The 27,863-nt window shown below is 43.5% G+C and overlaps 1 protein-coding gene and 1 non-coding gene across 2 annotated transcripts in view; both read left to right on the forward strand.

Annotated features, from left to right (window-relative positions):
* The window catches only part of CDHR3 (cadherin related family member 3), a 199,593-nt gene that overhangs the window by 115,038 nt on the left and 56,692 nt on the right, over nt 1–27,863 (forward strand). Inside the window, 1 exon segment of the mRNA XM_066240203.1 lies at nt 192–289. Coding sequence (XP_066096300.1) covers nt 192–289 — 98 coding nt within the window.
* LOC136311414 (small nucleolar RNA SNORA48) lies at nt 13,190–13,329 on the forward strand. The gene has a single exon (XR_010726800.1). It is a non-coding gene; the product is annotated as a small nucleolar RNA SNORA48 (small nucleolar RNA).

Below are 27,863 nucleotides of genomic sequence, written 5' to 3' on the forward strand. Positions count from 1 at the left end.
TTCCCACGAAAGGACCCACCCCTGCAAGTTGGCCATGGCCTCACTCATGGCCGTTATTATTGCTCCCCCCTCCCCCACAGTGCCCACATGCTTTGTGTCATGGGCTGTGTTTGGCTCCTTTGACTGCCCTGAATTTCTCATTTGCTTTATCTAATAAAATGTTTCTTATTTCACTGTGGATACGGGTGTAGGTCAAGACCTCTATATAGTGGAAGGAGCAAACCCTGGATTCAGTTACCAGGTTGAGGCCTTCGATCCAGAAGACACAAGTCGAAATATACCCCTCAGTGTAAGTCTCCCTGTTAAACTGGAGAGGGCCTGCCCCAGGAGCTGGCATCTTGGCAGGCTGGGCTGGGGCAGTGGCAATGGGAGGAGTATGCTGCCACCTGCCAAAGCGTAGAGGATGGGGAGGTTGGAGTGGGTAAGGGGACTCTGGAGACAGACACCCCAGATTGGATTCATGGCTCTGTATGATCCTGGACATGTTCTTAAACTCTCTGAGCTTCAATTTCTTCATCTGTCAAATAAGGGCACCTATCTCAGTAGGGGTATTATAAATAATATAGAATGGATGTAAAGCCACTTAGCATAATGCCCACCTGGAATATCAAAATTGCTCAGCATTTTTTAAAATTCTAAGATGATAAGAATTATTTTAAAATAAGCATAAAATGTATATCCCAAAGGCATTAACACTTCCATTTCAGAGATGAAGCCAAGCTGCTTGGAGCCAAGTTAAAAAAAAAGAAAAGAAAACTGAGTCCCTGGGATTCCATAGAAAGGGAGAAGTTCACAGAGAAAAGCAGGGCTCAGGTCCGAAAGAGTTGCTCATGATTTAGTCTAAGACAGCTGATCCCGCTTCCACTCCTTTGAATCCGTTTTCTTGCTGGAAATGTCAGTGGAGCTCTTGTAACCATCAAACCTTAGGCAAAGAAGCCTCTTAGCTTGGGGAAAGATGCTCCAGCTCCTAGTTCTGCCCATCCAAGTGGTCCTGTGCATGCACTGCAGTGGGCAGCCCAGGTAGGAGAGAATTACGCCAGTGGACTGACATTGGGGTAGGCAACAAACGCTTCTGCGAATCCTGCCTTACAGAGAAGAGAATGCTTGAAATAGAACACGAAGGGAATTGATAACACCAGGAGGCTGTTTCTGCTGTTTGCTGCATGATTTGCAGCTTCAACAGGAACTACTTTTCTAAGAGGAAGAAGTGAGCCTTGGGAATAAACTCCAGGACCAATATAATGTGGTTTACAAGGTCTGAAACAAAGCTGTTTAAGATTATTGGACACATCTTAAGTTCTGGAATAGTCAACATTATTAAAAGATGTCCTTCTGTCAAAAATAAATAAACAAATAAATAAATAAAACCAATTGTTATATCCAAAAGACAATAGAATGAAAAAGGAGAGACTTTATTCAGTTAATTAATAGTTCCCAACCTAGTTCCAAGTTGGTTCAAAATGGAAAATCCAAATTGCACAATTCTAATTGGTCAGCACCATGTATTCTGATTGGTCATTATGGAGTAGTTCTGATTGGTCAGTAAAGATGCAAATAAGGATATAGTTGCGAGGTTCTGATTGGTTGGGGCAGGTCTCAGTTCATTGGTGGAAAGCCAACACTAGGAATTGTCTTATAAGTGTGGGATTTTTTTCTTCTAAAACAAGAAGTCCAGAGGCAGATGGGCAGTCCAGAGCCAGCAGAGCTGCTGCCATCAGAAACCTGGGCTCTTCCCATCGTTCTGCTCTAACATCCAGAACATATTAAATTTGTCCTCTTTTACTCACTTCATGTTTACAAGATGGGTGTTAGACCTCCAGCCTTTATCTCTAAGTTCCAGGTAGGGGTAGTAGGAAGACAATGAAGAGGAGGAGAAAGAGAAGAAGAAGAAAGAAGAAGAGAAGAAGAAGAAGAAGGAGGAGGAGGAGGAGAAGAAGAAGAAGAAGAAGAAGAAGAAGAAGAAGAAGAAGAAGAAGAAGAAGAAGAAGAAGAAGAAGAAGGAGGAGGAGAAGGAGAAGAAGAAGAAGAAGAGAAACAAAAAAAAGTAGGAGGAGTACAAAGTGAAGGGAGCAGGCCATGGCAATTTTGTCCATTTTGGGGGAGGAAAAAAAGACCCTCTGGAAGCCCTAACCAGAGGACTTCTGCTTATTTCTTACTGTTCAGAACTCTGTCCTATGGCCAGATGGTGACCAGGGAAAAGGATTTTGATGGAGATTAGGTCAGCAACCCAAAGTTATATACTTACACATTTAGTTCATTTCAACATTTACCAAGAATCCACTATGTGCCAGTCTTTCTATCAGCTACTTTGGATATAAAGATGACTAAGACACATTTTTGTATCTCAAGAAGTTCACTGTCTAGATGAGAGACATTGATGCAAACACCAAGTAATTTTAATTCAATAATGTAAAGTTGTACAAGATGTAGTGGGGGCAAAGTGGAAGGAATTTCAGCTGTGAAGAGAAATATTTTTTTAAATAATCTATTTTTACTGTATCATTCCAGATTATGCAGAAAGAGCAAGGTCATGGCCTCTTTAAAAATACTTCTTAGATTAGGTTGTTCCTTTCAGATGAATGGAAGCTGGTCAGTGAGAAGCAATGCAGCAGATGTCATTCCCTTAAAAGAAAATGTAGTGCCATCAAAAAAGGGCTAAGAGAGAGATTCAAAGATGGTGACAGAGTTGGCAGACATTCCAACTGCCACTTCCAAGGAACAAATTGAATTACAACTTAATTTAAGAACAATCATCTTGAAAAACCAACATTGGACTAAACCAGGGGTCCCCAAACTTTTTACACAGGGGGCCAGTTCACTGTCCCTCAGACCATTGGAGGGCCGGACTATAAAAAAAACTATGAACAAATCCCTATGCACACTGCACATATCTTTTTTTAAAGTAAAAAAACAAAACGGGAACAAATACAATATTTAAAATAAAGAACAAGTAAATTTAAATCAACAAACTGACCAGTATTTCAATGGGAACTATGGGCCTGCTTTTGGCTAATGAGATGGTCAATGTGCTCCTCTCACTGACCACCAATGAAAGAAGTACCCCTTCTGGAAGTACAGCGGGGGCCGGATAAATGGCCTCAGGGGGCCGTAGTTCGGGGACCCCTGGACTAAATGAAGAGGAGTCTATAACCAAGGATCACAGGAGAAGCCACACTGAGACTGGTAGGAAGGGCAGAGGCACGGAAAGGGCTGCCTGCTCCCAGGAGCCAGCGATGGCTGAAGGTCCAGAGGGACTCTCACTGTGGGGAGGGTCACCCTGTGAGGTGTGGGTCCTCAGCCCCAGGCCCAGAGCCCCAGTCTAGAGCCCCAGAACCTAGAAGAGGCACCCAGACAGCATTTGGTGGTGAAAAGAGCTGGGTTTCTATCTGTGAGAAAGAGCTGGAACTTGGAGATGCAGGCAGAAAATCTCATTTACAGCTTTACCTGGGGCTCTGGCAGGAGAGGGCTGAGAGGACTAGAGTTGTGTGAGGGGAGTATAAAGTTAGAAGCCCAGAGAGAGACACTGTGGGGAATGGCCACCAGAACTCCTCTGCTGAGTCATCCTCCAGTACTATAGTCACCATCTTTCTCGGATGGAGCAGTCCCCTCTGAGTGGCACCAGCCTGGGGAGAAGCAACTGCTCCACCTTTGGGAGTCTCCTGCTCCAGTCATGGTGACTGGGTTATGCTGGGAATCCAGGAGGCAGGAGTGCATCAGTGACTTAGTTTTCTGGCGTTGAGGCCAGAGCTTCCCCTTTCCCCCAACTCCAGAGTCAAAGACTGATAATTCTACATCACTGGAGACTCAGTGGAAACTGTCCAGAATGCTGGCAGATCACACCTCTGAGTCTCAGAGGCCATACCCACCGGAATTCTGGGGCCACACCTTAGTGAGGTCTGTGAAAAAAGTCTGGACAGACTGACACCTGGGGCCAAGAGGTGGAGCCACACCCACCACCCTTCCCAATCCCTGAATTGTGCAGGCTTCAGACTCTAGCAGAGTTTTTTAGTGGCTGATCCCAACAAGCAGTCAGCAAGCAGACAGAGGCTGCAGGAGTTGAGACTCAGGGAACCTTGGCTTTTTAAGAAAAACTTCCTACAGGACCAGTGTGGATAAAAGCCAGCCTAGGTGTGGAACTTGGTGTTTCCATGTGCACCTGGGCCCAGCAGACGCAGCCACAAACTCTGGATTGCTTGACCCTCCAAGAAAGTTGCTGAAGGCAGTCATGGGCAGTGTCTCCCACTCGTCTGCACTGGGTGCCCTCCAGGGAGGCCCAGGGCTGGCATATCCAATGGCCAGCAGCAGGGAGCATCGATTCAGGACCTAACAGCCCAGGCTGGTGGCATCTCCTAAGGAAGGGCTCCTCATACCTGGCCCAGCTGAGGTGAGTTCTGCTTTCTGTGATCAGCATCTGCACAGCAGTTCATGTGTATTGTATAGGGTGGAGTTTCACAGTCAGCTGGCCTGGGTGCTGGATATCCTGCCCTGCTAGGCTAGATTCCACTGGGGGAAGGGAGAGAGGCTTGGAGCATGGACATTTAAAGTATGGGTCCCTGTGAGCCTATTATTGAATCTGGTCAAGGGCCTTAGCCACTTTCTGTGGGGACACAGTCAGCCTCAGGAGAGGACTCTCTTAGTTTTCCTCCCTGAGACCAGGGTCTCACCAACTGCAGGAAATTTTGCAGAGGGGACTGTCAGCCCCACTATGACCTGAAACTGCTGATCACTTTGTTGGGGAGAAATAAAATTTGTGTATCCAGCAGTGGCTGAGGGATTAGGCTTTGGAGTAGGGGCCATATTCCCATACTGAGCTCCTGACCAAGAGACCCTTGAAGTAGGGTGGACTTACTAATGTTGTATTCTCAACAACAGTTGTAAGCTGCCCTAAGCCTACAAGGAGGCAATCTGAAGAGGTGTTGTTTCGGTGAGGTCAATCTGGGCCCTATAGTCTTTCTACAGAAGACTCTGTGGGAAGACCAGGCAGCTGCAAGAGGAGGTGGAGCTGCTGAGGACTTGGAGGCTAATTTTACAGAGCTTTGGGCTTTTATGGAGCTACTGTCATCTCTAAGCAGGAGGAAGTCAATCTTTACACACAGGTTGGCTGCTCCCACACTACCCAGGAACAGAAAACAAATCCACAAACAGTGAAAAGAGCAGTAGCTGCAGACAAGTAGCCCACAGCAGGTTACAAACAACGGCTGATGCCAACCCAAGAAGATCTAGAACCAACACAATTGGTAGTGGGTGGCAGACAGCAGCAACCCTAGACTCAGCTAGCTACACAAGCAGCATGCCCAAAAGAGGAGGAGTCTAGCAGGCACCAGACACTGTGGAGAATAAATACACCCAACAAGACGGACATTGCACAGTGTGTAATACATACAATCAAGTTTGACCTTAGAGGTAGCCAGCCTAAAGGAATAACCCTACCCACAAAAGGTTCAACTGCATTCAATACTCAGAGACAACAGGAGGGAATATAGTACCCTCAAGAAGCATTCCTAGAACAAGGAAAACAGGTGACCTGGAGGTCAGTACCACTGATCCCATCTTCCTCATAAAGATGCCGCAAAAATTTCAAAGTCAGAGAGCACTACTTAATACACAGACAAAATGGGCAGACAAAGAAATGTGACCCAAATGAATCAACAAGACAAATCCCCAGAAAAATAACTAAATGAGAAGCAATGGAGCACAGTCCCAGATGGCAGAGCATCATCCTATAGGGGGCTTTCTGGGTGGATCCCAGTCAGGGTGCATATGGGAGTCTGTTTCTCTGCCTCCCTGCTTCTCACTTAGAAAAAATAAATAAATAGGGAAGACAGATGCCCACAGAGTAGGTGGACGTTCCAATTCCCACATCCCAGAATCAAAGTGGATTACAACTTAATTTTGAGAATAGTCATCTTGAAAGAACAACTTTGGACTAAACTAAGAGGATTCTACAGCCAGGACCACCAAAGAACCCACACTGAGACTGGTAGGGAAGGCAGAAATGTGGAAAGGGCTGCCCTGCTCCCGGGAGTGAGCAGCGGCCCGGAGGGACTCTCAGAGTGGGGTGGAGTTCCTGGTGAGTTGTGGGTTGTGACTGTATTTGGCTGAGAAAGGAGCCTAGATACTGTTTAAGAGAAGAAGACAGAACTCTCAGACCCAGGTTCCATATTAAAGGGACGGCACGGAAAGCCTCGCTCAGAGCCACCTGCCCGGGGCTTCGGGAGCAGAGAGCACTGGGAAGACTGGAGTTGCCAGGGGAGAGTGTGGTCTCGGAGGCACAGGCAGAGACACTTTGAGGGGTGGACACCCTAACGCCTGGGCTGAATCACTCCCCAAATCTAAAGTGAACATTTTTCCTTGGAGTAGCAACACCAGCAAAGGGAAGAAATTACCCTGCCCACTGGAGGCTCTCCTGCTCCAGTCAGAACAAAGAGGCACTTAGAGGCTGACAGCACATTAGGGACACAAGTAGTGCTGGAGTCGGAGCTACACCACCTCCCGCACTACTGAGTGCTCACCCAGGGCGGGCAGGCGTGGTAACAGGAGCCAGGGCAGTCCAGTGAGCATGTGCAGGCCTACTCGTGAAGGCGGATGACGCCGTGGCCACAGCAGAGGTCCAGGGTGAGCCTGCAGGCCTGCCTGAGGCTCAGTTTGGGCAACTGTGGGGGCCACTGCAAAGGTTGAAGCGAGCCTGCAAACCCACCCGCCCTTGGAGGCAGAGGGGGCCCAGAGGACAGCAGAAGCAGTCCAAGCGGCTGTGCGTGGGCTCGCCTACAGAGCCAGAGGCTGTGGCGGCTGCTACGGAGATCCAAGCCACGATCACGCCTGCGGTGTGGGCCCACACCTGGTGGTGGCTGAGGCCCAAGCAACACCTGAAGCAGTTTGAGCGGCTGCGTGCGGGCCAGCCTGCAGAAGCAGAGGCAGAGGCTGCAGCAGCGGCTATACCGGTCTAGGCTCATGCAGAATCTCGCCTGTGGCATGGGCCAGCCCCTGCCGGCAGCTGAGGCCTGGGTGACAGTGGAAGCAGTCCAAACATGTGCTGGGGCTGCCCATGTTGGCAAAGCCATGGCAAATCACTGTGGAGGTCCGAGTTTGCATGCAATCCAGCTCACAGCATGAGCTCGCCCTTGGAGGTAACTGGGGCCTGGGAAACCTTGAGGTCATTTTAAGCAGGCATGCAAGGACCCACCAGGGGCAGTGGAAGCTGCAGCAGCTGTGGAGGTGGGCTGGCACTGGCATGGGCAACACCCAAGCCCAAAAACCCAAGGGGGCAACGATGGTGGGGGGCTAGCAGACAGACCACATATCCAGAGCACAGAAGCCACACCCACTGGCCCCCTGAACCCACACCCTTCTGAGTGTGAAAAAGAAGAAAACAAAACAAAATAAAATAAATAAAGTCTTGATAGAAAGACATCTGAGGCTAAGGGGCAAGCCACATCCAATACTGTACCTAATCACTGAATTACACTACTGAGCCCAACAAGTAGCCAGCAATAAGAGGCAGAAGAAATCAGATCTCAGGGGAACTTGAACTTTCAAAGGAACTTCCCCCATGCCAAGAGTATATAAAAGCCACAATAGGAGTGCAGCTGCTATTTACAAGGACACCTGGGTCCAGCAGAGGCAGCTGCAAGAGCTAGATTGCCTGTGGCTCCAAAAAGGTAGATAAGAGCCAGTCATAGGCAGTGACCCCGACCAATCTGTGCCAGGCTCCAGCCAGGGAGGTCTAGGGCAGGAACATCCAGAGGCCAGATATGGTGAGCATCAGATCAGGACCTAACAATTCTTGTTAGAGAAGTAGCTTAAGGAAGGGATCCTCACACCTGACCCAGCTAAGGCATAGAAAATGCAGACACAAGTAGCAAATAGAATAGTGACAGCAGATAAGCAGTTCACAGCAGATTACAAACAACCGCTGATGCCAACACAAGAACACCTAGAAACAACACAACTGAAAATTGGGAGCAGACAATAACAACCCTAGACTCAGCTAGCTACACAAAAATCACACCCAAAGGAAGAGTGTATACACAGACAAAATGGGAAGACAAAAAAATGCAGTCCAAATAAATCAATGAGAAAGCCCCAGAAAAAGAACTGAGTGAGATGGAAATAACCAAATTACCAGATGCAGAGATTAAAATAATAATTGTTAGGATACTCAAAGATCTTAGTGCAACAATGATGGACATAATAAACACCTAAATAAAGAGATAACAAGCATCAAAAAGGACATTGAAATCATAAAAAAGAACCAAACAGAAATGACAAACACTTTATCAGCAATAAAGACTACACTAGAAGGAATTAGGCCCTGGCCGGTTGGCTCAGCGGTAGAGCGTCGGCCTGGCATGCGGGGGACCCAGGTTCGATTCCTGGCCAGGGCACATAGGAGAAGCGCCCATTTGCTTCTCCACCCCATCCCCTCCTTCCTCTCTGTCTCTCTCTTCCCCTCCCACAGCCAAGGCTCCATTGGAGCAAGGATGGCCCAGGCGCTGGGGATGGCTCCTTGGCCTCTGCCCCAGGCGCTAGAGTGGCTCTGGTCACGGCAGAGCGACACCCCAGAGGGGCAGAGCATCGCCCCCTGGTGGGCAGAGCTTCGCCCCTGGTGGGCATGCCGGGTGGATCCTGGTCAGGCGCATGCGGGAGTCTGTCTGACTGTCTCTCCTCGTTTCCAGCTTCAAAAAAAGAAAGAAAAGAAAAAAAAAAGACTACACTAGAAAGAATTAAAAGCAGGCTGGATGAAGCAGAGGATCAAATCAGTGACTTAGAGGATAAGATAAGCGAGAGCATGGAAGCAGAAAAGCAAAAAGAGAAAAGGTAAAAAAGTCTGAGGAAACTCTTTAAGAGAATTCTGTAACAACATGAAGAGAAACAATATCCACATAATAGGGGTTCCTGAAGGAGAAGAGAAAGAACAAGAGATAGAAAACCTGTTTTAAAAAATTATAGCCAAAAATTTTCCTAAATTAAATGCAGGAAAGAGTCACACAGGTTTAAGAAGCAGAGAGAACCCCAATAAAAAAGAACCCAAAGAGACCTACACCAAGACACATCATAATCAAACTACTAAAGCTAAGAGATAAAGAAAGGATACTAAAAGCTGCAAGAGAAACACAGTCTATCACCTACAAAGGAACTCCCATAACAATGACATCTGACTTCTCAACAGAAACACTGGAGGCCAGAAGGGAATGGCAAGAAATATTCAAAGTAATGCAGAACAAGAGCCTACAACCAAGACTTCTTTACCCAGCAAGACTATCGTTTAAGATTGAAGGAGAAATAAAAAGCTTCCCAGACAAAAAAAAAAAAAAAATTTAGGAATTCATCACAATCAAATCAATGCTGCAAGAAATGTTAAGGGGTCTGCTGTAGAAAGAACAAAGTAGGAGGAAAAAAAATAGTAAAAGAGGAATGTAGATTTAAAGAAAAAAATGACAATAAACAACTACATAGCAATAAAAACCTTAAATGTAAATGAATTAAATGCTCCAATCAAAAGACATAGGGTAGCTGAATGGATAAGAAAACAGGACCTGACATATGCTGTCTACAAGAGACACACCTCAAAACAAAAGATACATATAAAATGAAAAATAAAAAAACAGAAATAAATATTTTATGCAAATGAAAATGAAAAAAAAGCTGGGGTAGCAATACTTATATCTGACAAAATAGACTTTAAAATAAAGACTATAATAAGAGATAAAGAAGGTTACTACATAATGATAAAGGGAACAATCCAACAGGAAGAGATAACCATTATAAATATCTATGCATCTAATGTAGGAGCACCTAAATATATAAAGCAGACTTTGGTGGACATACAGGGCGAGATCAACAGCAATATTATAATAGTAGGGGATTTCAATAACCCACTAAAATCATTGGATAGATCCTCAAGAAAGAAAATTAACAAAGAAACAGAATTAAGGAATACACTAGATAAACTGGATTTAGTAGATATCTTCAGAACCTATCACCCTAAAGCAGCAGAATATACATTCTTTTCAAGTGCTCATGGTACATTCTCTAGAATAGACCACATATTAGGACATAAAATGAGTCTCAACAAATTAAAGAAAATTGAAATCAAGCATCTTCTCTGACCACAATGACATGAAACTAGAAATCAACTACAATAGAAAAACTGAAAAACACTCAAACACTTGGAAACTAAACAGCATGCTATTAAATAACAAATAGGTCTGGAATAAGATCAAGGAAGAAATAAAAAATTTCTTTGAAACAAATGAAAATGTGCATACAAGTCAAAATCTATGGGACACAGCAAAAGCAGGCCTGAGAGGGAAGTTCATAGCATTACAGGCATACCTTAAGAAGCTAGGAATAGCTCATATAAACAACTTAATCTTGCAACTAAAAGAACTAGAAGAAGAACAGCAAGTAAAGCCTAGAGGAAGTAGAAGGAAAAAAATAATAAAGATCAGAGCAGAAATAAATGACATAGAGACTAAAAAAAAAAAAAACAACAATACAGAGAATTAATGAAATCAAGAGCTGGTTCTTTGAAAAGGTAAACAAGATTGATGAACCTTTAGCCAGATTCATCAAGAAAAAAAGAGAGAGAACTCAAATAAATAAAATTAGAAACAGGAGTGAAGAATTAATGGACACAGCAGAAATACAAAGGATTGTAAGAAATTACTATGAAGAACTGTATGCCAAAAAGTTAGACAACCGAGGAAATGAACAAATTCCTTGAAAAATATAATCTTTCAAAAATCAATCTGGATGATCAGAAAATCTAAATAGACTGATTACAACAAATGAGATAGAAACAGTTATCAAAAAACTCCCAACAAAAAAAGCCCTGGGCCAGATGGCTTCACAGGCGAATTCTACCAAATATTCAAAGAAGAACTAACTTTTATCCTTTTCAAGCTATTTCAAAAAATTCAAGAGGAGGGAAAACTTTCAAGCTCATTTTATGAGATGACCATAATTCTGAATCTAAAACTAGACAAAGAAAACACAAAGAAAGAAAACTATAGGCTAATATCCCTGATGAATTTAGATGCTAAAATTCTCAACAAAATATTAGCAAATCAAATACAGCAGTACATGAAAAAAATCATACATCATGATCAAGTGGGATTTATTCTGGGGAGGCAAGGCTGGTACAATATTTACAAATCAATCAATGTGATTCATCACATAAACAAAAGAAAGGAGAAAAAGCTCATGATAGCTGTAGAATAAGCATTTGATAAAATCCAGCACCCAGTTATGATCAAAACTCTCAGCAAAGTGGGAATACAGGGAACATACCTCAAAATGATAAAGACCATCTATGACAGACCCACAGCCAACATCATACTCAATGGGAAAAAATTAAAAGCTATACCCTTAAGATCAGGAACAAGACAGGGGCACCCTTTTACCACTCTTATTCAACATAGTTGTGGAGATCCTAGCCACAGCAATCAGACAAGAAGATATAAAAGGCATCCAAATTGGAAAAAAAGAAGTAAAACTATCATTATTTGCTGATGATATGATACTGTACATAGAAAACCCTAAAGTCACAGTAAAAAAAAACTACTGGATATGATAAATGAATTCAGAAAGGTGGCAGGATATAAAATTAATACTCAAAAATTAGAGGATTTTTATACACCAACAATGATCTGCAAAAGAAATTAAGAAAACAATCCCCTTCACTATTGCAACAACAAAAAATAAGGTACCTAAGTAAATTTAGCCAAGGAGGTACTCAGAAAATTATAAAACATTGATAAAAGAAATCAAGGATGATACAAACAAGTAGAAGCATATACCGCGTTTATGGTTAGGAAAATAAACAACATTAAAATGTCCATATTACCGCCTGACCAGGTGGTGGCACAGTGGATGGAGCATCGGACTGGGATGCAGAGGACCCAGGTTCGAGACTCCGAGGTCGCCAGCTTGAGCGTGGGTTCACCTGGTTTGAGCAAAAGCTCACCAGCTTGGACCCAAGGTCGCTGGCTCGAGCAAGGGGTTGCTCAGTCTGCTGAAGGCTTGCAGTCAAGGCACATATGAGAAAGCAAACAATGAACTACTAAGATCTCGCAATGAAAAACTGATGATTGATGCTTCTCATCTCTCTCCATTCCTATCTGTCCCTGTCTATCCCTCTCTCTGACTCTCTCTGTCCCTGTAAAACAAACAAAGTTGTTTTTTTTTAAAAAAAGTCCATATTACCCAAAGCAATGTATGTATTCAGTGCAATTCCTATTAAAATATCAATGACATACTTTAAAGATATAAAACAAATATTACAAATATTCATATGGAACCAAAAGGAACATGAATAGCCTCAGCAATCTTGAAAAAGAAGAATAAAGTGGGAGGTATCACACTTCCTTATATCAAGTAATACTACAAGACCATTGTACTCAAAACAGCCTGGTACTGGCATAAGAACAGGCATGTAGATCAATGGAACAGAACAGAGAACCCAGAAATAAACACACACCTTTATGGTTAATTGATATTTGACAAAGGAGGTAATAACATACAATGGAGTAAAGACAGTCTCTTTAACAAATGGAGTTGGGAAAATTGGATGGCTACCTACAAAAAAATGAAACTAGACCACCAACTTACATCATTCACAAAAATAAACTCAAAATGGGTAAAAGACTTAAATGTAAGCCGTGAAACCATAAGCATCTTAGAAGAAAACATAGGCAGTAAGCTCTCCGACATCTCTCATAGCTATATATTTGCTGATTTATCTCCACAGGCAAATAAAATAAAAGACAGGATAAACAAATGGGACTATATCAAACTAAAATACTTTTGTACAGCTAAAGACATTATGAACAGAATAAAAAGCCAAACCCCACAATGGGAGAATATATTCAACAATACGACTGATAAAGGGTTAATAGCCAAAATTTATAAAGAACTTGTAAAACTCAACACCGGGAAGACAAACAATCCAATAAAAAAATGGGCAAAAGAAATAAATAGACACTTCTCCAAAGAGGACATACAGATGGCCAATAGACAGATGAAAAAAATGTTCAACATCACTAATCATCAGAGAAATGCAAATTATCATTTAAAATTGAAGGAGAAATAAACAGCTTCCAGGAAAAAAAATAATTTAAGAAATGTATTACAACCAAACAAGTACTGCAAAAAATGTTAAGGGGCCTGTTATAAAAAGAGCAAAGGAAGCCCCTGGCAATGGACAAGGAGGCACCTGATTGATGGTGTTACTCTTATATCAGGGGCAAAGCAGATGTTGAGCCTTAGTTCATCCTAGCTTGATGTCTGTGTTGATGACCAGAGCTGTTTCATGCCTGGGGCACACACACACACACACACACACACACACACACACAAAAGAGCAAAGGAAAAAAAAAGAAATTGAGAAAAGAGGAATGTAGATTTAAAGAAAAAAATGGCAACAAATAAGTACATTTCAATAATAACCTTAAATGTAACTGGATTAAATGCTCCAATCAAAAGACAAGGGTAGCTGCATGGATATGAAAACAGAACCCATAGATATACTGTCTAGAAGAGACCCACCTCAGAACAAAAGATACACATAGACTGAAAGTGAAGAAATGGAAAAAAGTATTTTATGCAAACGGACATGAAAAAAAAAAGCTGGGGTAACTATACTTATATATGACAAAATAGACTTTAAAACAAAGACTATATAGTAAGAGATAAAAAATATCACTACATAATGGTAGAGGGAGCAATCCAACAGGAGGATATAACCATTGTAAATATTTTTGTGCCTAATATAGGAGTACCTAAATATATAAAGCAGATTTTGATGTACATAAAAGAGATCAACAGCAATACTATAATAGTAGGGGATTTTAATACCCCACTAATATCAATGGATAGATCCTCCAGACAGAAAATTAACAAAGAAACAGCAGCCTTAAATGACACAATAGATCAACTGAATTTAATTGATATCTTCAGAACTTTTCACCCCAAAACAATAGAATATACATATTTCTCAAGTGCTCATGGTACAGTCTCTGGATAGACCACATGTTAGGACACAAAACTACTCTAAATAAATTTAAGAAGACTGAAATCATATCAAGCATCTTCTCTGATCACAATGGCATGAAACTAGAAATCAACCACAATAGAAAAACTGAAGAACATTCAAACACTTGGAGGCTAAATAGCATGTTATTAAATAACCAATGGGTTAACAATAAGATCAATAAATAAATAAAAAATTTTCTTGAAACAAATGAAAATGAACATACAACTCAAAATTTATAGGGCACAGCAAAAGCAGGCCTGAGAGGGAAGTTCATAGCATTACAGGCATACCTTAAAAAGCTAGAAAAAACTCAAATAAACAACTTAACCCTGCATCTAATAGAACTAGGGAAAAAAAAAACAAGTAAAGCCCAGTGAAATAGAAAGAAGAAAATAATAAAGATCAGAGTGGAAATAAATGACATAGAGGCTATAAAAAATTATAGAAGATCAATGAAATCAAGAGCTGGTTCTTTGAAAAGGTAAACTAGACTGATGAACCTTTAACCAGACTCATCAAGAAAAAAAGAGAGGACTCAAATAAATAAAATTAGAAATGAAAGTGGAGAAGTAACAACTGACACTGCAGGAATATAAAGATTGTAAAAAAAAAAATACTATGAAGATCTGTATGCCAAAAATGAGACAACCTAGGTGAAATGGATAAATTCATAGAAACATATAATCTTCCAAAACTCAATCTGGAAGAATCAGAAAACCTAAGTGGACCAATAACAACAAATGAAATTGAAACAGTTATCAAAACATTCCCAGCAAACAAAAATCCTGGACCAGATGGCTTCCAAGGAGAATTTTACCAAACATTCAAAGAAGAACTAACATTTATCCTTCTCAAGCTATTTCAAAAAATATAAGAGGAAGGAAGACTTCCAAGCTCCTTTTTTTTTTTTAAGGTCTATGTAGGAGAACTAATTTAATAGTTATCTTCTTCCAAGCTCCTTTTATGAGGCAAGCATGATTCTCATTCCAAAATGTGGTAAAGACACTACAAAGAAAGAAAACTATAGGCCAATATCACTGATGAACTTAGATGCTAAAATTCTCAACAAAATATTAGCAAACCAAAACCAGCAATACATGAAAAAAATCATACATCATGTTCAATTAGAATTTATTCTGGGGAGGCAAAGCTGGTACAATATTTGCAAATTAATAAATGTGATTCATTGCATAAACAAAAGGAAGGATAAAAATCACATGATAATATCAATAAATGCAGAAAAAGCATTTGATAAAATCCAGCACCCAGTTATGATCAAAACTCTCAGGAAATTGGGAATACAGGGAACATACCCCAACATAATAAAGGCCATCTATGACAAACCCACAGCCAACATCATACTCAATAGGCAAAAATTAAAAGCAATCCCCTTAAGATCAGAAAAAAGGCAGGGATGCCCCGTTTTACCACTCTTATTCAATATAGTTCTGGAAGTCCTAGCCACAGCAATCAGACAAGTGTAAGGTATTTTTCCCCACCGAGAAGGAAGGAAGGAGCCGGAGCCACAAAGTGTGGAATAGTAAAAGGCTTTATTGAGTACAGAGCATGCATCCCCCTGGCGAGGGTCCCTGGCCCCGAGGAAAGATGGAGGCCAGGGAAGTCGCAAGTGGTGACCCGTGTGGGAGATATTTAAAGGGTTCCTAGGGTGGTCAAGCTAATATGACATGGTGAAATCTCACTGGCTGGCAGATGGTCGCTTTTCTCCAAAGGACTCTTGGGAAGTTTCTTTTGGTGTGTTTGGTTGTGGGCGGTTCTAACCAAAGTTTGTGGTTCTGACCTTTCCCATTATCCACCGACCTTACATTCTGACCTATTGTGTTAAATAAAAAAGGGGCGCTGTTTATTCGTCTGGCTACTTCCTGCTGATTAGGGGCATCATGTGGAGGGGGAGATCAGAAGGTGGCGGCTTTGAAGGGTGTCAGGAGGAACATCTATTTGGCCGTGAGTTGAGAAACTTCACAGATGCGGTCCTGTAAGAATTTTTTAAAAAGAGGAGTAATAGAGGGTGAGCTGGAGATGCATGGAGTCCAGTGGTTCCGACTGCCAGTGGTCCTGTAAGGAGGCAAGCTTGAGGCAAAACTGCATGTCAGGAGTGGTGTAAAAAGGGGAAAGGAAAGGGTCCCATCCATTCCCATAACTGAGACCTGTGAGGGAATTAGAGGTCCAGAGTGTGATGGCAAGACAGAAAAGGTAGTCTCCGTGTCCACAAGAAATGAGATGGACTTACCCACTTGTTGCATCATACCCTGGGTTCTCCGAGTCCAGGTTATGTCCTAGGAGTTTGAGGGATGTATCCACCTGGCTGGATTGGCCTCCTATTCAGGTGGCTTGTCCTCCACGTAGAGGCGCTGAGGAGAAACTTGTTGCCCAAAGGGGCAATGACTCTGCCAGTGACCGGACTGCTTCCCGTCAGGGCAGGGCTCAGTGGGCAGCCACGGGCAGGGGCCCTGCCAGGACCAGTGACCCTGCTTGCCACACTTAAAGCAAGCTGCTGGTGGGGTTTCTCTTTATGGCTTGGATTTGGGTCGGGCGCCTCCTGTGTCTTGCCTCTGTTGTTCTACTGGCCTCAGGGCTGCCACAAGAGCGGGGGTTTGGAGCATTACCTTCTGCTGCATGTGGGCCTGGCGAACAGCCTTGGCCTGTTTCTACTAGTTGGGACCATTAAAAACTTTAAATGCCATGTTCACAGGTCCTGGATAGGGGTTTGGAGGGGTTGAGAATAAGAGGAGGAGGGTTCATGTGGAGCCTGGCACCCAGATCCCGTAGGAAACGCTGGAGCCAAAGGCAGGACAGGGCCAGAACTTCCTGCAAGAAAATTGGGGTTGGACGTCCTGAAAACCAGTGTAAGAGCCAATGCCAGGCTGAGAATGGCCTGACAGAGGAGGGGTTTAAGAACACAGTGGAGAAGGGAAGGGCCCCTGACCAGCAGGAGAGGAGAAAGAGAGATGGTAGTGGTGAATAAGAAACAGAATTTTCAAAGGGAGGGGAGGGGGCTCTCAGAGGGAAGAGGCCCAAGCACAAAAGAGGTCTGCAGAGGGACCAGAGAGAAGTCCCGAGAGAGGGGCGCCTCCAGGGGTCAGGCAGGAGGGAAAGAGAGTTGGGAGTCCTTGGAGAAGAAAAGATTAAGAGTGGAGGTTTTAGGTGAGGTTTCTCTGGCCAGAAAACGGACCTGCATGATGGAACAGGCAGCACAGAGATTAAGGACGGGTGCGCAAATAATTAGAAGCCGTGAATGTAAGGGATCTCCAATCAGTTCCCAGCTTTTTTGGTGATAGTTAAATTGGTGAGGGTGTTAACACCGAAAGTCCCTTCAGGAGGCTAATTCAGTGGGTTCTGTGGCCTGGCTGCAGCGGAGAAGAAGAACAGTTTCTCTTCTTTACGGAGGGAGATTCCTGTGCCCCCACGGCTGCCCTCAGTCCTCGGAGTGGTCAGATTTGAGCATTAACGTTCTAAAACTCAAGCTCTGGCCACAGATGGAAAAGGTAAAATGGATGTGCTCGGGACATCTCCACAAGCCCACTCACTCGGGATGGAAAAGACTTCCCTGACGTAGCTACGGTTTCGGACAGGGAGTCTCAGCAGAAAGAACTGAAGGGAAGGCTGGAGGCAGGGGACTTACCGCACCATGCACTGACGTGGGTGGAAGGTCGGAGGTCCTGGTTCTTTCTCAGAGGGGACGGGAAGAAGAGCAGTCCTTGTGTACTTCAAACTTCTTCTGGGTTTTCAGCACCAAAATGTAAGGTATTTTTCCCCGCTGAGAAAAAAGGAAGGGGGCTAGAGCCACAAAGTGTGGAATAGTAAAAGGCTTTATTGAGTACAGAGCACGCATCCCCCTGGCGAGGTTCCCAGGGTGGTCGAGCTAATATGATGTGGTGAAATCTCACTGGCTGGCAGACGGTTGCTTTTCTCCAAAGGACTCCTGGGAAGTTTCTTTTGGCATGCTTGGTTGTGGGTGGTCCTAGCCAAAGTTCACGGGTCTGACCTTTTCCATTATTCACCGACCTTACAACAAGAAGAAATAAAAGGCATTCAAATTGGAAAGGAAGTAAAAATATCGTTATTTGCTGATGACATGAAACTGTACATAGGAAACCCTAAAGTCTCAGTCAAAAAACTACTAGACCTGATAAATGAATTTGGCAAGGTGGCAGGATATAAAATTAATATTCAGAATTCAGTGGCATTTTTATAAACCAAAAATAAACTGTCTGAAAGAGAAATTAAGGAAACAATTCCCTTCACTACTGCAACAAAAAAATAAAGCACCTTGGAGTAAATCTAACCAAGGAGGTAAAAGACTTGTACTTGAAAAATTATAAAACAATGAAAAAAGGAATTATGGAAGATACAAACAAGTAGAAGCATATACCATGCTCATGGTTAGGAAGAATAAACATCATTAAAATGTCTATATTACCCAAAGCAATTTATAAATTCAATGTAGTACCTATTAAAATACCAATGACATACTTCAAAGATATAGAACACATATTCCAAAAATTTATATGGAACCAAAAAAGAACTTGAATATCCTCAGCAATCTTAAAAAGAAGAATAAAGTGGGAGGTATCACACTTCCTGATATCAAGTTATACTACAAGGCCATTGTACTCAAAACAGCTTGGTACTGGCATAAGAACAGGCATACAGATCAATGGAACAGAACAGAGAACCGAGAAATAAACACACACCTTTATGGTTAATTGATATTTGACAAAGGAGTTAAGAACATACAATGGAGTAAAGACAGCCTCTTTAATAAATGCTGTTGGAAAATCGGACAGGTACATGCAAAAAATGAAACTAGGCCACCAACTTATACCATTCACAAAAATAAACTCAAAATGGATAAAAGACTTAAATGTAAGTCATGAAATCATAAACATCTTGGAAGAAAATATAAGCAGTAAACTCTCCGATATCTCTTGTAGCAATATTTTTGCCAATTTATCTCCGTGGGCAAGTGAAGTAAAGGACAGGATAAATGAGACTATAGCAAACTAAAAAGCTTTTGCACAACAAAAGACACCATTAACAAAATTAAAATACAACCCACACAGTGGGAGAACACATTCGCCAATTCGTCTGATAAGAGGTTAATAACCAAAATTTATAAAGAACTTTTAAAACTCAACACCAGGAAGGTAAACAATCCAAATAAAAAATGGGCAAAAGACCTGAATAGACACTTCTCCAAAGAGGACATACAGATGGCAAATAGGCATTTGAAAAAATGTTCAACATCACTAATCACCAGAGAAATGCAAATTAAAACCACAATGAGATATCACCTCACACCTGTCAGAATGGTTTTCATTAACAAAACAACACACAATAAGTGCTGGCCAGGGTGTGGAGAAAAGAGAACCCTCCTGCTCTGCTGGTGGGAGTGCAGACTGGTGCAGCCAGGGTGGAGAACTATATGGAGTTTCCTCAAAAAATAAAAAATGAAACTGCTCTTTGACCCAGCTATCCTTCTTTTAGGAATATATCCTAAGAATACTAAATCACTGATTTAAAAGGAGAAATGCACCCCCACGTTTATTGCAGCATTGTTTACAATAGTCAAGATCTGGAAACAGCCCAAGTGTCCATCAGTGGACGAATGGATTAAAAAGCAGTGGTACGGCCCTGGCCGGTTGGCTCAGTGATAGAGCGTCGGCTTGGTGTGCAGGAGTCCCAGGTTTGATTCCCGGCCAGGGCACACAGGAGAAGCACCCATCTGCTTCTCCACCCCTCCCCCTCTCCTTCCTCTCTGTCTCTCTCTTCCCCTCCCGCAGCCGAGTCTCCATTTGAGCAAAGATGGCCTGGGCGCTGAGGATGGCTCTGTGACCTCTGCCTCAGGCACTAGAATGGCTCTGGATGCAACAGAGCGATGCCCCAGAGGGGCAGAGCATCGCCCCCTGGTGGGCATGCCAGGTGGATCCTGGTCGGGCACATGCGGGAGTCTGTCTGACTGCCTCCCCGTTTCCAGCTTCAGAAAAATGCAAAAAAAAAAAAAAAAGCAGTGGTACATATACACACTGGAATTCTAGGCAGCTGTGAAAAAAAGGAAATCTTACCTTTTGCGACAGCATGGGTGGATTATTATGCTAAATAAAATAAGTCAGGCAGAGTAAAACAAACATCATATGATCTCACTTATATGTGGAATCTAATGAACAAAGTGAACTGTGGAATGGAATAGAGGCAGAGGCAGGGTCACAGGGAGCAGAGGGACAGCTGTCAGAGGGAAGGGGGATGAGGGGATGGGATCAGAGAAGGTGAAGGGATTAGTGAAATTCTATACATAACACAGAGATACAGATAACAGGACTGCAAATCTTGGAAGGAAGATGGGAGGGCGATGGGGGTGGAATGGGGTAGAAATAGAAACACAGGGGTGAAGGTGTTATATTGAGTGGGACACTTGAATCCATGTAAACACAATAAATTAATGAAAATAAATAAATTATACCTTAATTTAAAAACCGGCTGAGAGCCGCTGCAGTGCTGTGAAGTCTGGAAGGTGGCTTCTGTGGTGTCTTTAGGAGTTGGCTGAGGAGGGAGCACTTCCAGTTGCAGCAGAAAGTGTTAATGAAGTATTTAACAATTGTGCTGGAACTAACAGCTGCACAGAGAGTTGACAGCCAGCCTCAGGAGCAGTGAACATGAGCTAGAAGGACCTTTCTCAGACTAGAAAAAGGTAATAACAGTTTAGGAAGTAAATATATGATGGCCTTTGACTTCGACATTTTATTTTGGGCTCATGGGGGTACTAAACGACATATTTTGCTCTGTACAAGGAGAAAGGAGATGGGTTAATTTGCTATTGATCAAACCTGTGCTTCTCAACCATGGCTATAAAGTGAATCAAGGGGAACTTAAGAAAAACAGATCTGTGTCCCGCCCCCTAGAAGGTCGATGTGTTTGGCCTGGAGTGTGGCCCGGGTCAGGCTCCCAAAGCCACCGGTGATCTCATGCACAGGCAGGGCGAGCCCGCTGCTTCACAAGTGTCCCAAACTTCCCAAGTCTCTCCGAGTTTTGCATTCTGTGGGTCTGGGTGGGCCTGGGAATCTGCATATTTGCCAAATACCCTGGGTGACTCTTCTTATCAGAAAGGCTATGAACACTGGTTTATGATTGTTTCTCAGAGAGTGTTCAGTCCCCTGAATGAGAATACATGTAGGCTACTTTTTAAAATGCAGATCCTTAAGCGCTGCATCAGAATGCTGAATTGGAGCACCCTTCCCGGGTGATTTGGATGCTCTCTACCCTTAGAGATTGACTGAACTGAGCAAACAAGCACAGACTTTCATAGACGCTAAAGCATGTGCATGAAGCCACCTACGCTTGGTTTGTGCCTGTCGTCTTACCTGGTGGGTTCCAGAGTCACTCCGCTGGTAGCAGCAAGTAGAGGAGGAGGACGAATTAAAACCAGTTCTAGGCCCTGGCCGGTTGGCTCGGTGGTAGAGCGTCGGCCTGGTGTGCAGGAGTCCCAGGTTCGATTCCCGGCCAGGGCACACAGGAGAAGCACCCATCTGCTTCTCCACCCCTCCCCCTCTCCTTCCTCTCTGTCTCTCTCTTCCCCTCCCACAGCCGAGGCTCCATTGGAGCAAAGTTGGCCCAGGCGCTGAGGATGGCTTCGTGGCCTCTGCCTCAGGCGCTAGAATGGCTCTGGTTGCAACAGAGCGACACCCCAGATGGGTAGAGCATCGCCCCCTGGTGGGCATGCTGGGTGGATCCTGGTCAGGCGCATGCGGGAGTCTGTCTGACTGCCTTCCCGTTTCCAACTTCAGAAAAATACAAAAACAAAAACAAACAAACAAACAAAAACACAGTTCTAGGCCATCTTCACAAATTCCAACTCCTTTAAAATGACAAATCCTACAATCCTATCTGGCTTAATGAAGTGGCACTGTGTCACAGATGATGTAAAATTGAGGCTAATGCAGGAACCACTGGTATTTGCTTCCTCATTTTTAGAGAAATTTTAAAAACATGTGGTTGTTCATTTTTGAAACCAGCACTGCCCAAAAAAGCTGAAATTGAAGTCAGATATATATAATTTTAAATGTTCTAGTAGCCCCATTAAAAAAGTAAAATGAGATAGGTGAAATGAATTTTAATACAGTTTAAGTCAGTATATGTGAACGATATATTATCATTTCAACATATAAGCAACATAAAAACAATTCATGCAATGTTTTACATCCTTTTTTATAGTAAGTCTTTGGACTCATGTATTCACATATGCAGCTCATCTCCTTTCACCAGCCACGCGGCAAATGCTCAGCAGTCACAGGTGCCCATGGCTGATGTCTTCTGTGTTAGACAGTGCAGGCTTTGATCTAGCGTCAGCAACCTCCTCCCTGTGCGCCTTCTGTGTTGTGATGGGTTGCAGGTGATGCATGCCCAGAGGCAGGCATCTGCAGTGGGCTCAGAATATAAAGACATGCAGGATGGTGTGTATGTGAATAACCAGCATTCCTTCCCCGTTCCACTGCCCCCTGCCCTTTCTCCTCCTGAAGGAAGCTCCAAGCAACCCAATCCTTCCCACCCACTGCCACACTCTCCTCTCCTCTGCTTTGGAAATAGCCACAGTAGCTGCTGCACAGCCTCCTCAGAGACTCTAAGGACGTTAATCAGTTTCACAGCTGGAGGCAAAGTGATCTAGTGCAGCAATTCCTCCATTGCAGCTTTCTCTTGGCCTTTCCATTCGAGAAGGACTGTTGCATAAAGTGAACTGTGCTTTGTTTTCACCAGGGCAGACAAAGGATTAAATCAAAAGAGCAATAACCTTGCTAGTAGCTGGGCTACCAGGAGGGCAACAGGGAGAGTAATTCTCTCTCCGCCTCCATCTTGCTCATGGCTCTGAGATGTGGCAGTGGGTAATATCTTTTAATATTCTTGAGTATAAAGTAATTGTTATGAAATGGAACTTTTCAGATCCATTGAGCATCCCTTATTTCAAGATGAGAAAGGGAAAGGAGGAGGTTGCCTGAGCCAGGTGACTAGTGAGAACTGAGTTCTCTGACTCAACTCCTGTTTGATAGAATCCATCAGCGTTCGAAAGACCAGTATAACAGGCTTTAATGAAAGAAAACCTGCGGGGCTGTCTCGTAAGCTCTGGCTACAGCCTTAGGCCACGTTTAAGGGTTAGGGTAAGAAAGTAAGAAGGGTGGCAGGGCATTTGCTGATTGGCTGCCACTATCTCTGGGTGTAGGGGTACTTTTCCTTAATTACGGATGTTGGTGCATTTTCAACTGTCAGCAGTTTCAACCGTCCATGACTTCTCAGAATTGTGATATTGGACATTCCTTTGTGGTTGGTCACCTGCCTCAAGCCCTGAAATGAAATTCATTCTGGCAGGGTTAAAGAAATGAAACCTAAGATTTCCAACAATTTGATATATTTATATAAAAAGGAGAGAGAATGATTCCCAGAGAGGCTCAAGGGAAAGGGGACAGAGGTCATCATCTTCTGTAACTTCTTCCTGCTGAGTAGGGGCGGTGAAGGGGTATGGCCTCTCTAAGGATCACTCTCAGTGGGGAGTAGAAAGATGCAGTGATGGCTTCCTATCAGGTAGGGGTGTATTAACAGGGGTCCAGATTTTTCTGTTTCACGAGGGCAGGTTTCAGGATTGGTGTGTAGGGCTAGGTAGATTTCTCCAATTTTCTGATTGGTGAAGGCCTGCATGTGGTTCTGTAAGGAACTAGTGAACAGACGTAAGAGGCAGGGTCCAAAAGCTAGAATAATAAATAGGAAAGTGAGTGGACCAATGAAAGGCAATAGCCAAGACACCCAGTTTGTGCGAAACCACTGATTCCACGATTCGGTTTGTTTTTCACAAATTCGCTGGGCTCGTTCTTTTAATTTGATTGCCGCGTCTCTAACTAGCCCTGACTGGTTAAGGTAAAAGTAACACTGTTCTCCTAGAAAGACACAAATACCTTCTTTTTCTGCTGTTAAGAGATCAAGTCCTCAGCGATTTTGTAGCATGACAGCGGCTAGGGAATCAATTTGATCCTGGAGTTTTACTAGGGTGGAGGCAATTTCTTCCAGGGAGCTTTGGAGGTCTTCAGAGAGAGTGGGAATAAGACAGGGCAGTGGCCAGTCCTCCTGCCCCTAGACCTACTCCTGTAGAGATTTTTAAAGCGACAAGAAGAGGGATTACCTGTACAGCTCGTTTGGTCCTTATATTGACAGATAGTGTACTAGGAATTGGAAGAAGCTCATGGGGTGGGATTAGGTCGATATTTGGGGTGAAATAGACTAGGGTACAGGTTCCTGTCCAATTAGTAGGGAGACATATAGGTGTTGGTCTCACACAAGTAGAAAGCCCCTGATTGGGTGAGGCAGGCTGAGAGGTAAATAGAGAATAGATGGACAAGGGGTCAGTTTCGTCCATATGGCTCTGAACTCCAGACGGTCAAGGTGGAAGAAAGTGCAGCCCCAAGTAGGGGGAAGACATGGTCAGAGGCCTGTGTTGAGCATTGCAACTGTGTGGTAGGGGTAGTGAGCCAGGGATATAGCCGTGTGGTGGGATAGGAGCATTTATGTTGTGAAGCTGTAAGAGTAGGGGGTCCTGTGAATGGAACAGAGTTAGAAAATAATTCCATTTGCTTCTGGAGAGACTTGCTAGTTAACTCAATGGTTCTAATAGTTTTTTGGAAATTGAATAGGTATTGTGGTGTTGCAGAAGTTAGAGGGGAGGTGACCAGGTGGGATGTCACCTGAGCCTTGAAGCATAGGAGAGCAGGTGAAAGGAGAGGGGTATTTAAAGTCACTGGTCCTTGAGCAGGAGGGGTTTGGGGTTTTAATTTGTCAAGCTGGGAATAGTAGGTTTAGTATAGCCTGTTTGCTCAGTTTGCAGCTGAGGTGGGGTAAGCTCCTATGAGAGTGCTGGCTCTCTCACAGCAGGTGGTCCCTTTCTGAATCTTGTACATGAGAGTGGTGTGAAAGAGATGAGTATTATTAAAAGGAATAGGGAGAGCTGAGTAAGCTGAAGATGACATGGACAGACATATCCAGCAGTCGGCGGCATAGAAAGAGTTAGTCTTGATTATGAGATTTTAAAAAGAGTAAGAGAGCTTTCTAGATGTGAGGATTCCAAGAGGGAGGGTATGGGGGCAAAGTATGCCTTTAAGGGTAAGGAGATAAGAAAGAATAGAGCAAGCTGGAATCTCTGTCCTGTCTGTTGTCAGGGGGTAATCATAGTTACTCATGGCTCAGGCTGTTCTTCTTCTTCTGGGATTTTAGTCAGACTGACCTTGGTGGGCCCTAAGGGGGAGCAGACGTATCTGGGCAGTGATTCAGGTTGACTGGAAGGGTCATCTGTAGGCATGTGTGGAGGTGGAGCTTCTGTTTTCTTTAACTTGGAGACATGAAACTAGGGGGCCTTTCCCTGGAGTTTTGCCGCCATGGAGGTGGTGAGGATAACCTTGGGATTCACTATGCTGGGTGGGAAAGGTAAATTTATAACAGAATTGGGCAAATCTGGCTGGCCGAGAAGCAATAACAGGGCCCACTTTGGGGACAGGAGGTGAAAGGAGAGAGAGGCTCTGAATTTTGAGAGTAGGTCTCAGCCTAAAATAGGCATGGGGCATTGAGACAAGAGGAATAAAGGAGACACTATACATTAAATAAAGCAACAAAAATCAGACTGTCAATACCCACAGTAGAGATCTTTGAGGGATGAATAGAACTCAAATATTCAAGCAAAGAATAGTAAATGGCCCTTGTGTTCACAAGAAATGAGATCAGATTACCTGCTACTTGGAAGAAATTCCCTAGGCTCATCCACAGTGACGTGAGATGGGGTCAACAGCCCTGGGCACCTTTTAGCCTTCAGTGGCAAGTCCCAGCAGGTTGGGCAAGGTCAGGTCACAGGTAGCTGGAAAGGGCTGGAAGAAACTGAACCCTCCCTCCATGGAGCAAGGGGGCAGCTTACCTTTTCATGCCCTTTTTCCCACAGCAAAGGCATGTCCCACAGTGGGGTCGAGAAGCCTGGCAGGCTTTAGCTCAATGACCTTCCTTTCCACTCTTGAAGCAGGGCCCTGATGGAATCCTATGAAGTTCTTAATTACGGATGTTGGTGTATTTTCAATTGTCAGCAGTTTCAACCGTCCATGACTTCTCAGAATTGTGATATCAGACATTCCTTTGTGGTTGGTCACCTGCCGCAAGCCCTGAAATGAAACTCATGTCAGCAGGGTTAAAGAAATGAAACCAAAGACTGTTCATCCCCTTATCCTGTGTTCTAGCAAATTTTGTCTTTGGCGTTCTGCCTCTTTCTTTCCTGAGTGACAGCACCCTTCTGGTTTTCCATGTACTTCCACTACCTAACCCCCCCCCAACACAGACACAGACACACACCACTCATTCATTGTGCCCCTGGCATCCACCTGTTAATTTGGGAACCACCACTGAAGTCTTTGCAAAACACATTCTGCTCCAGGTTCTTGTTAAAATGCTCAAGAAAGGAGAAAGCAGTAGTATTGGATGACTCCCACTCCAAATACATCACCACTGATGACTGCTCATACATTGAGAGAGACACTTGCTTGAATAGATGGTGCTATTTTCCTTAAGATTAGTGACACCTAAATCAGAGAACAGAACCCAGGCTGATTATATTTTAAAAACAAAAAGCTGTGTGGCCAGTAGCCACGGCCACCATCACAGCCGCCTGGCCCATGCAGGTTCGCATTTGATTCAGACAGATAGTAATGAAACCATGGAGCCAAGAACTGGTGGGCCATTAGCTTTAATCCTAGCTTTCACCCGGCGGGCAAGAAATACACACAGTGGAAAATCACTTCCCTTTCCATTCAAGGCTTCCAAAGCCATTGACTGCTCCGAGTATTTCTAGAATCAAAGGTTTCTCCTTACCAGCCTTATTCACCTCTGTTCCCCATCTCCTTCTCTCTGCACAAACTCTGCACAAACCAGCTTCTCCTTCAGCACTCTACCATCTTGGCTGCTTCTCCTCTCTTCCACGTGGCTTTCTCTGCTGTCCCACAGCATGGGCTACTCTGCCCCATTTTATAGTGTAGAAATAAAAAACCTTTAATCTAATACACAAACAAGAAGTCTCTGATACAAAGTCACTTATCTGAGGCATAATGAGATTCCTCAAAAGAGTGGGAAAGGCTTAGTCTTAAAATAAGCCTTAGGTTATAATGATCCTGCCTGCTTACAGCCTATTCCCCAAACCCAATGCAAACTATAAGTGAGCAAACCTATATATCATATTTACAAACTTATTTGACTGACAAAAGCCAATATATGAGAGGATAGATTCTGCAGCTTTATCAGTAAAAGATTACTATCTATAGCATTTTGCATTTATAAATGGTTCTCTTTTAAAACATTCAAATACAACAACATGGATGGACCTGGAAACTATTATGCTAAATGAAATAAGCCAGGCAGAGAAAGAAAAATATCATATGACCTCACTCATTTGAGGAATCCAAGGAACAATGTGAACTGAGCAACGGAATTGAGACAGAGATGGGATCAAAGGGACCAGAGGGAAACCGGTCAGAGGGAAAGTGGAAGAGAAGATGGGATCAGAGAAGGGAAAGACATTAGTGAAATTATATACGTAACACAGCATTATAGAGAACAGGACAGCAAATCCTGGAGGGAAGGGGAGAAGGCATTGGGGGGAGGGGGCATGGGGGAGCTGAGGGGGAATAGGGGGTGGGGGGAGATATATTCGGTGGAACACTTGAATCTATGTAAACACAAATTAAAGTAATAAATAAAAACAAACAAACAAACAAAACACATTCAAATACTTGCCTGTAACCCACTTAGC

This window comes from Saccopteryx bilineata, chromosome 7 (genome assembly GCF_036850765.1).
Source record: "Saccopteryx bilineata isolate mSacBil1 chromosome 7, mSacBil1_pri_phased_curated, whole genome shotgun sequence".
Lineage (NCBI taxonomy): Eukaryota > Metazoa > Chordata > Mammalia > Chiroptera > Emballonuridae > Saccopteryx > Saccopteryx bilineata.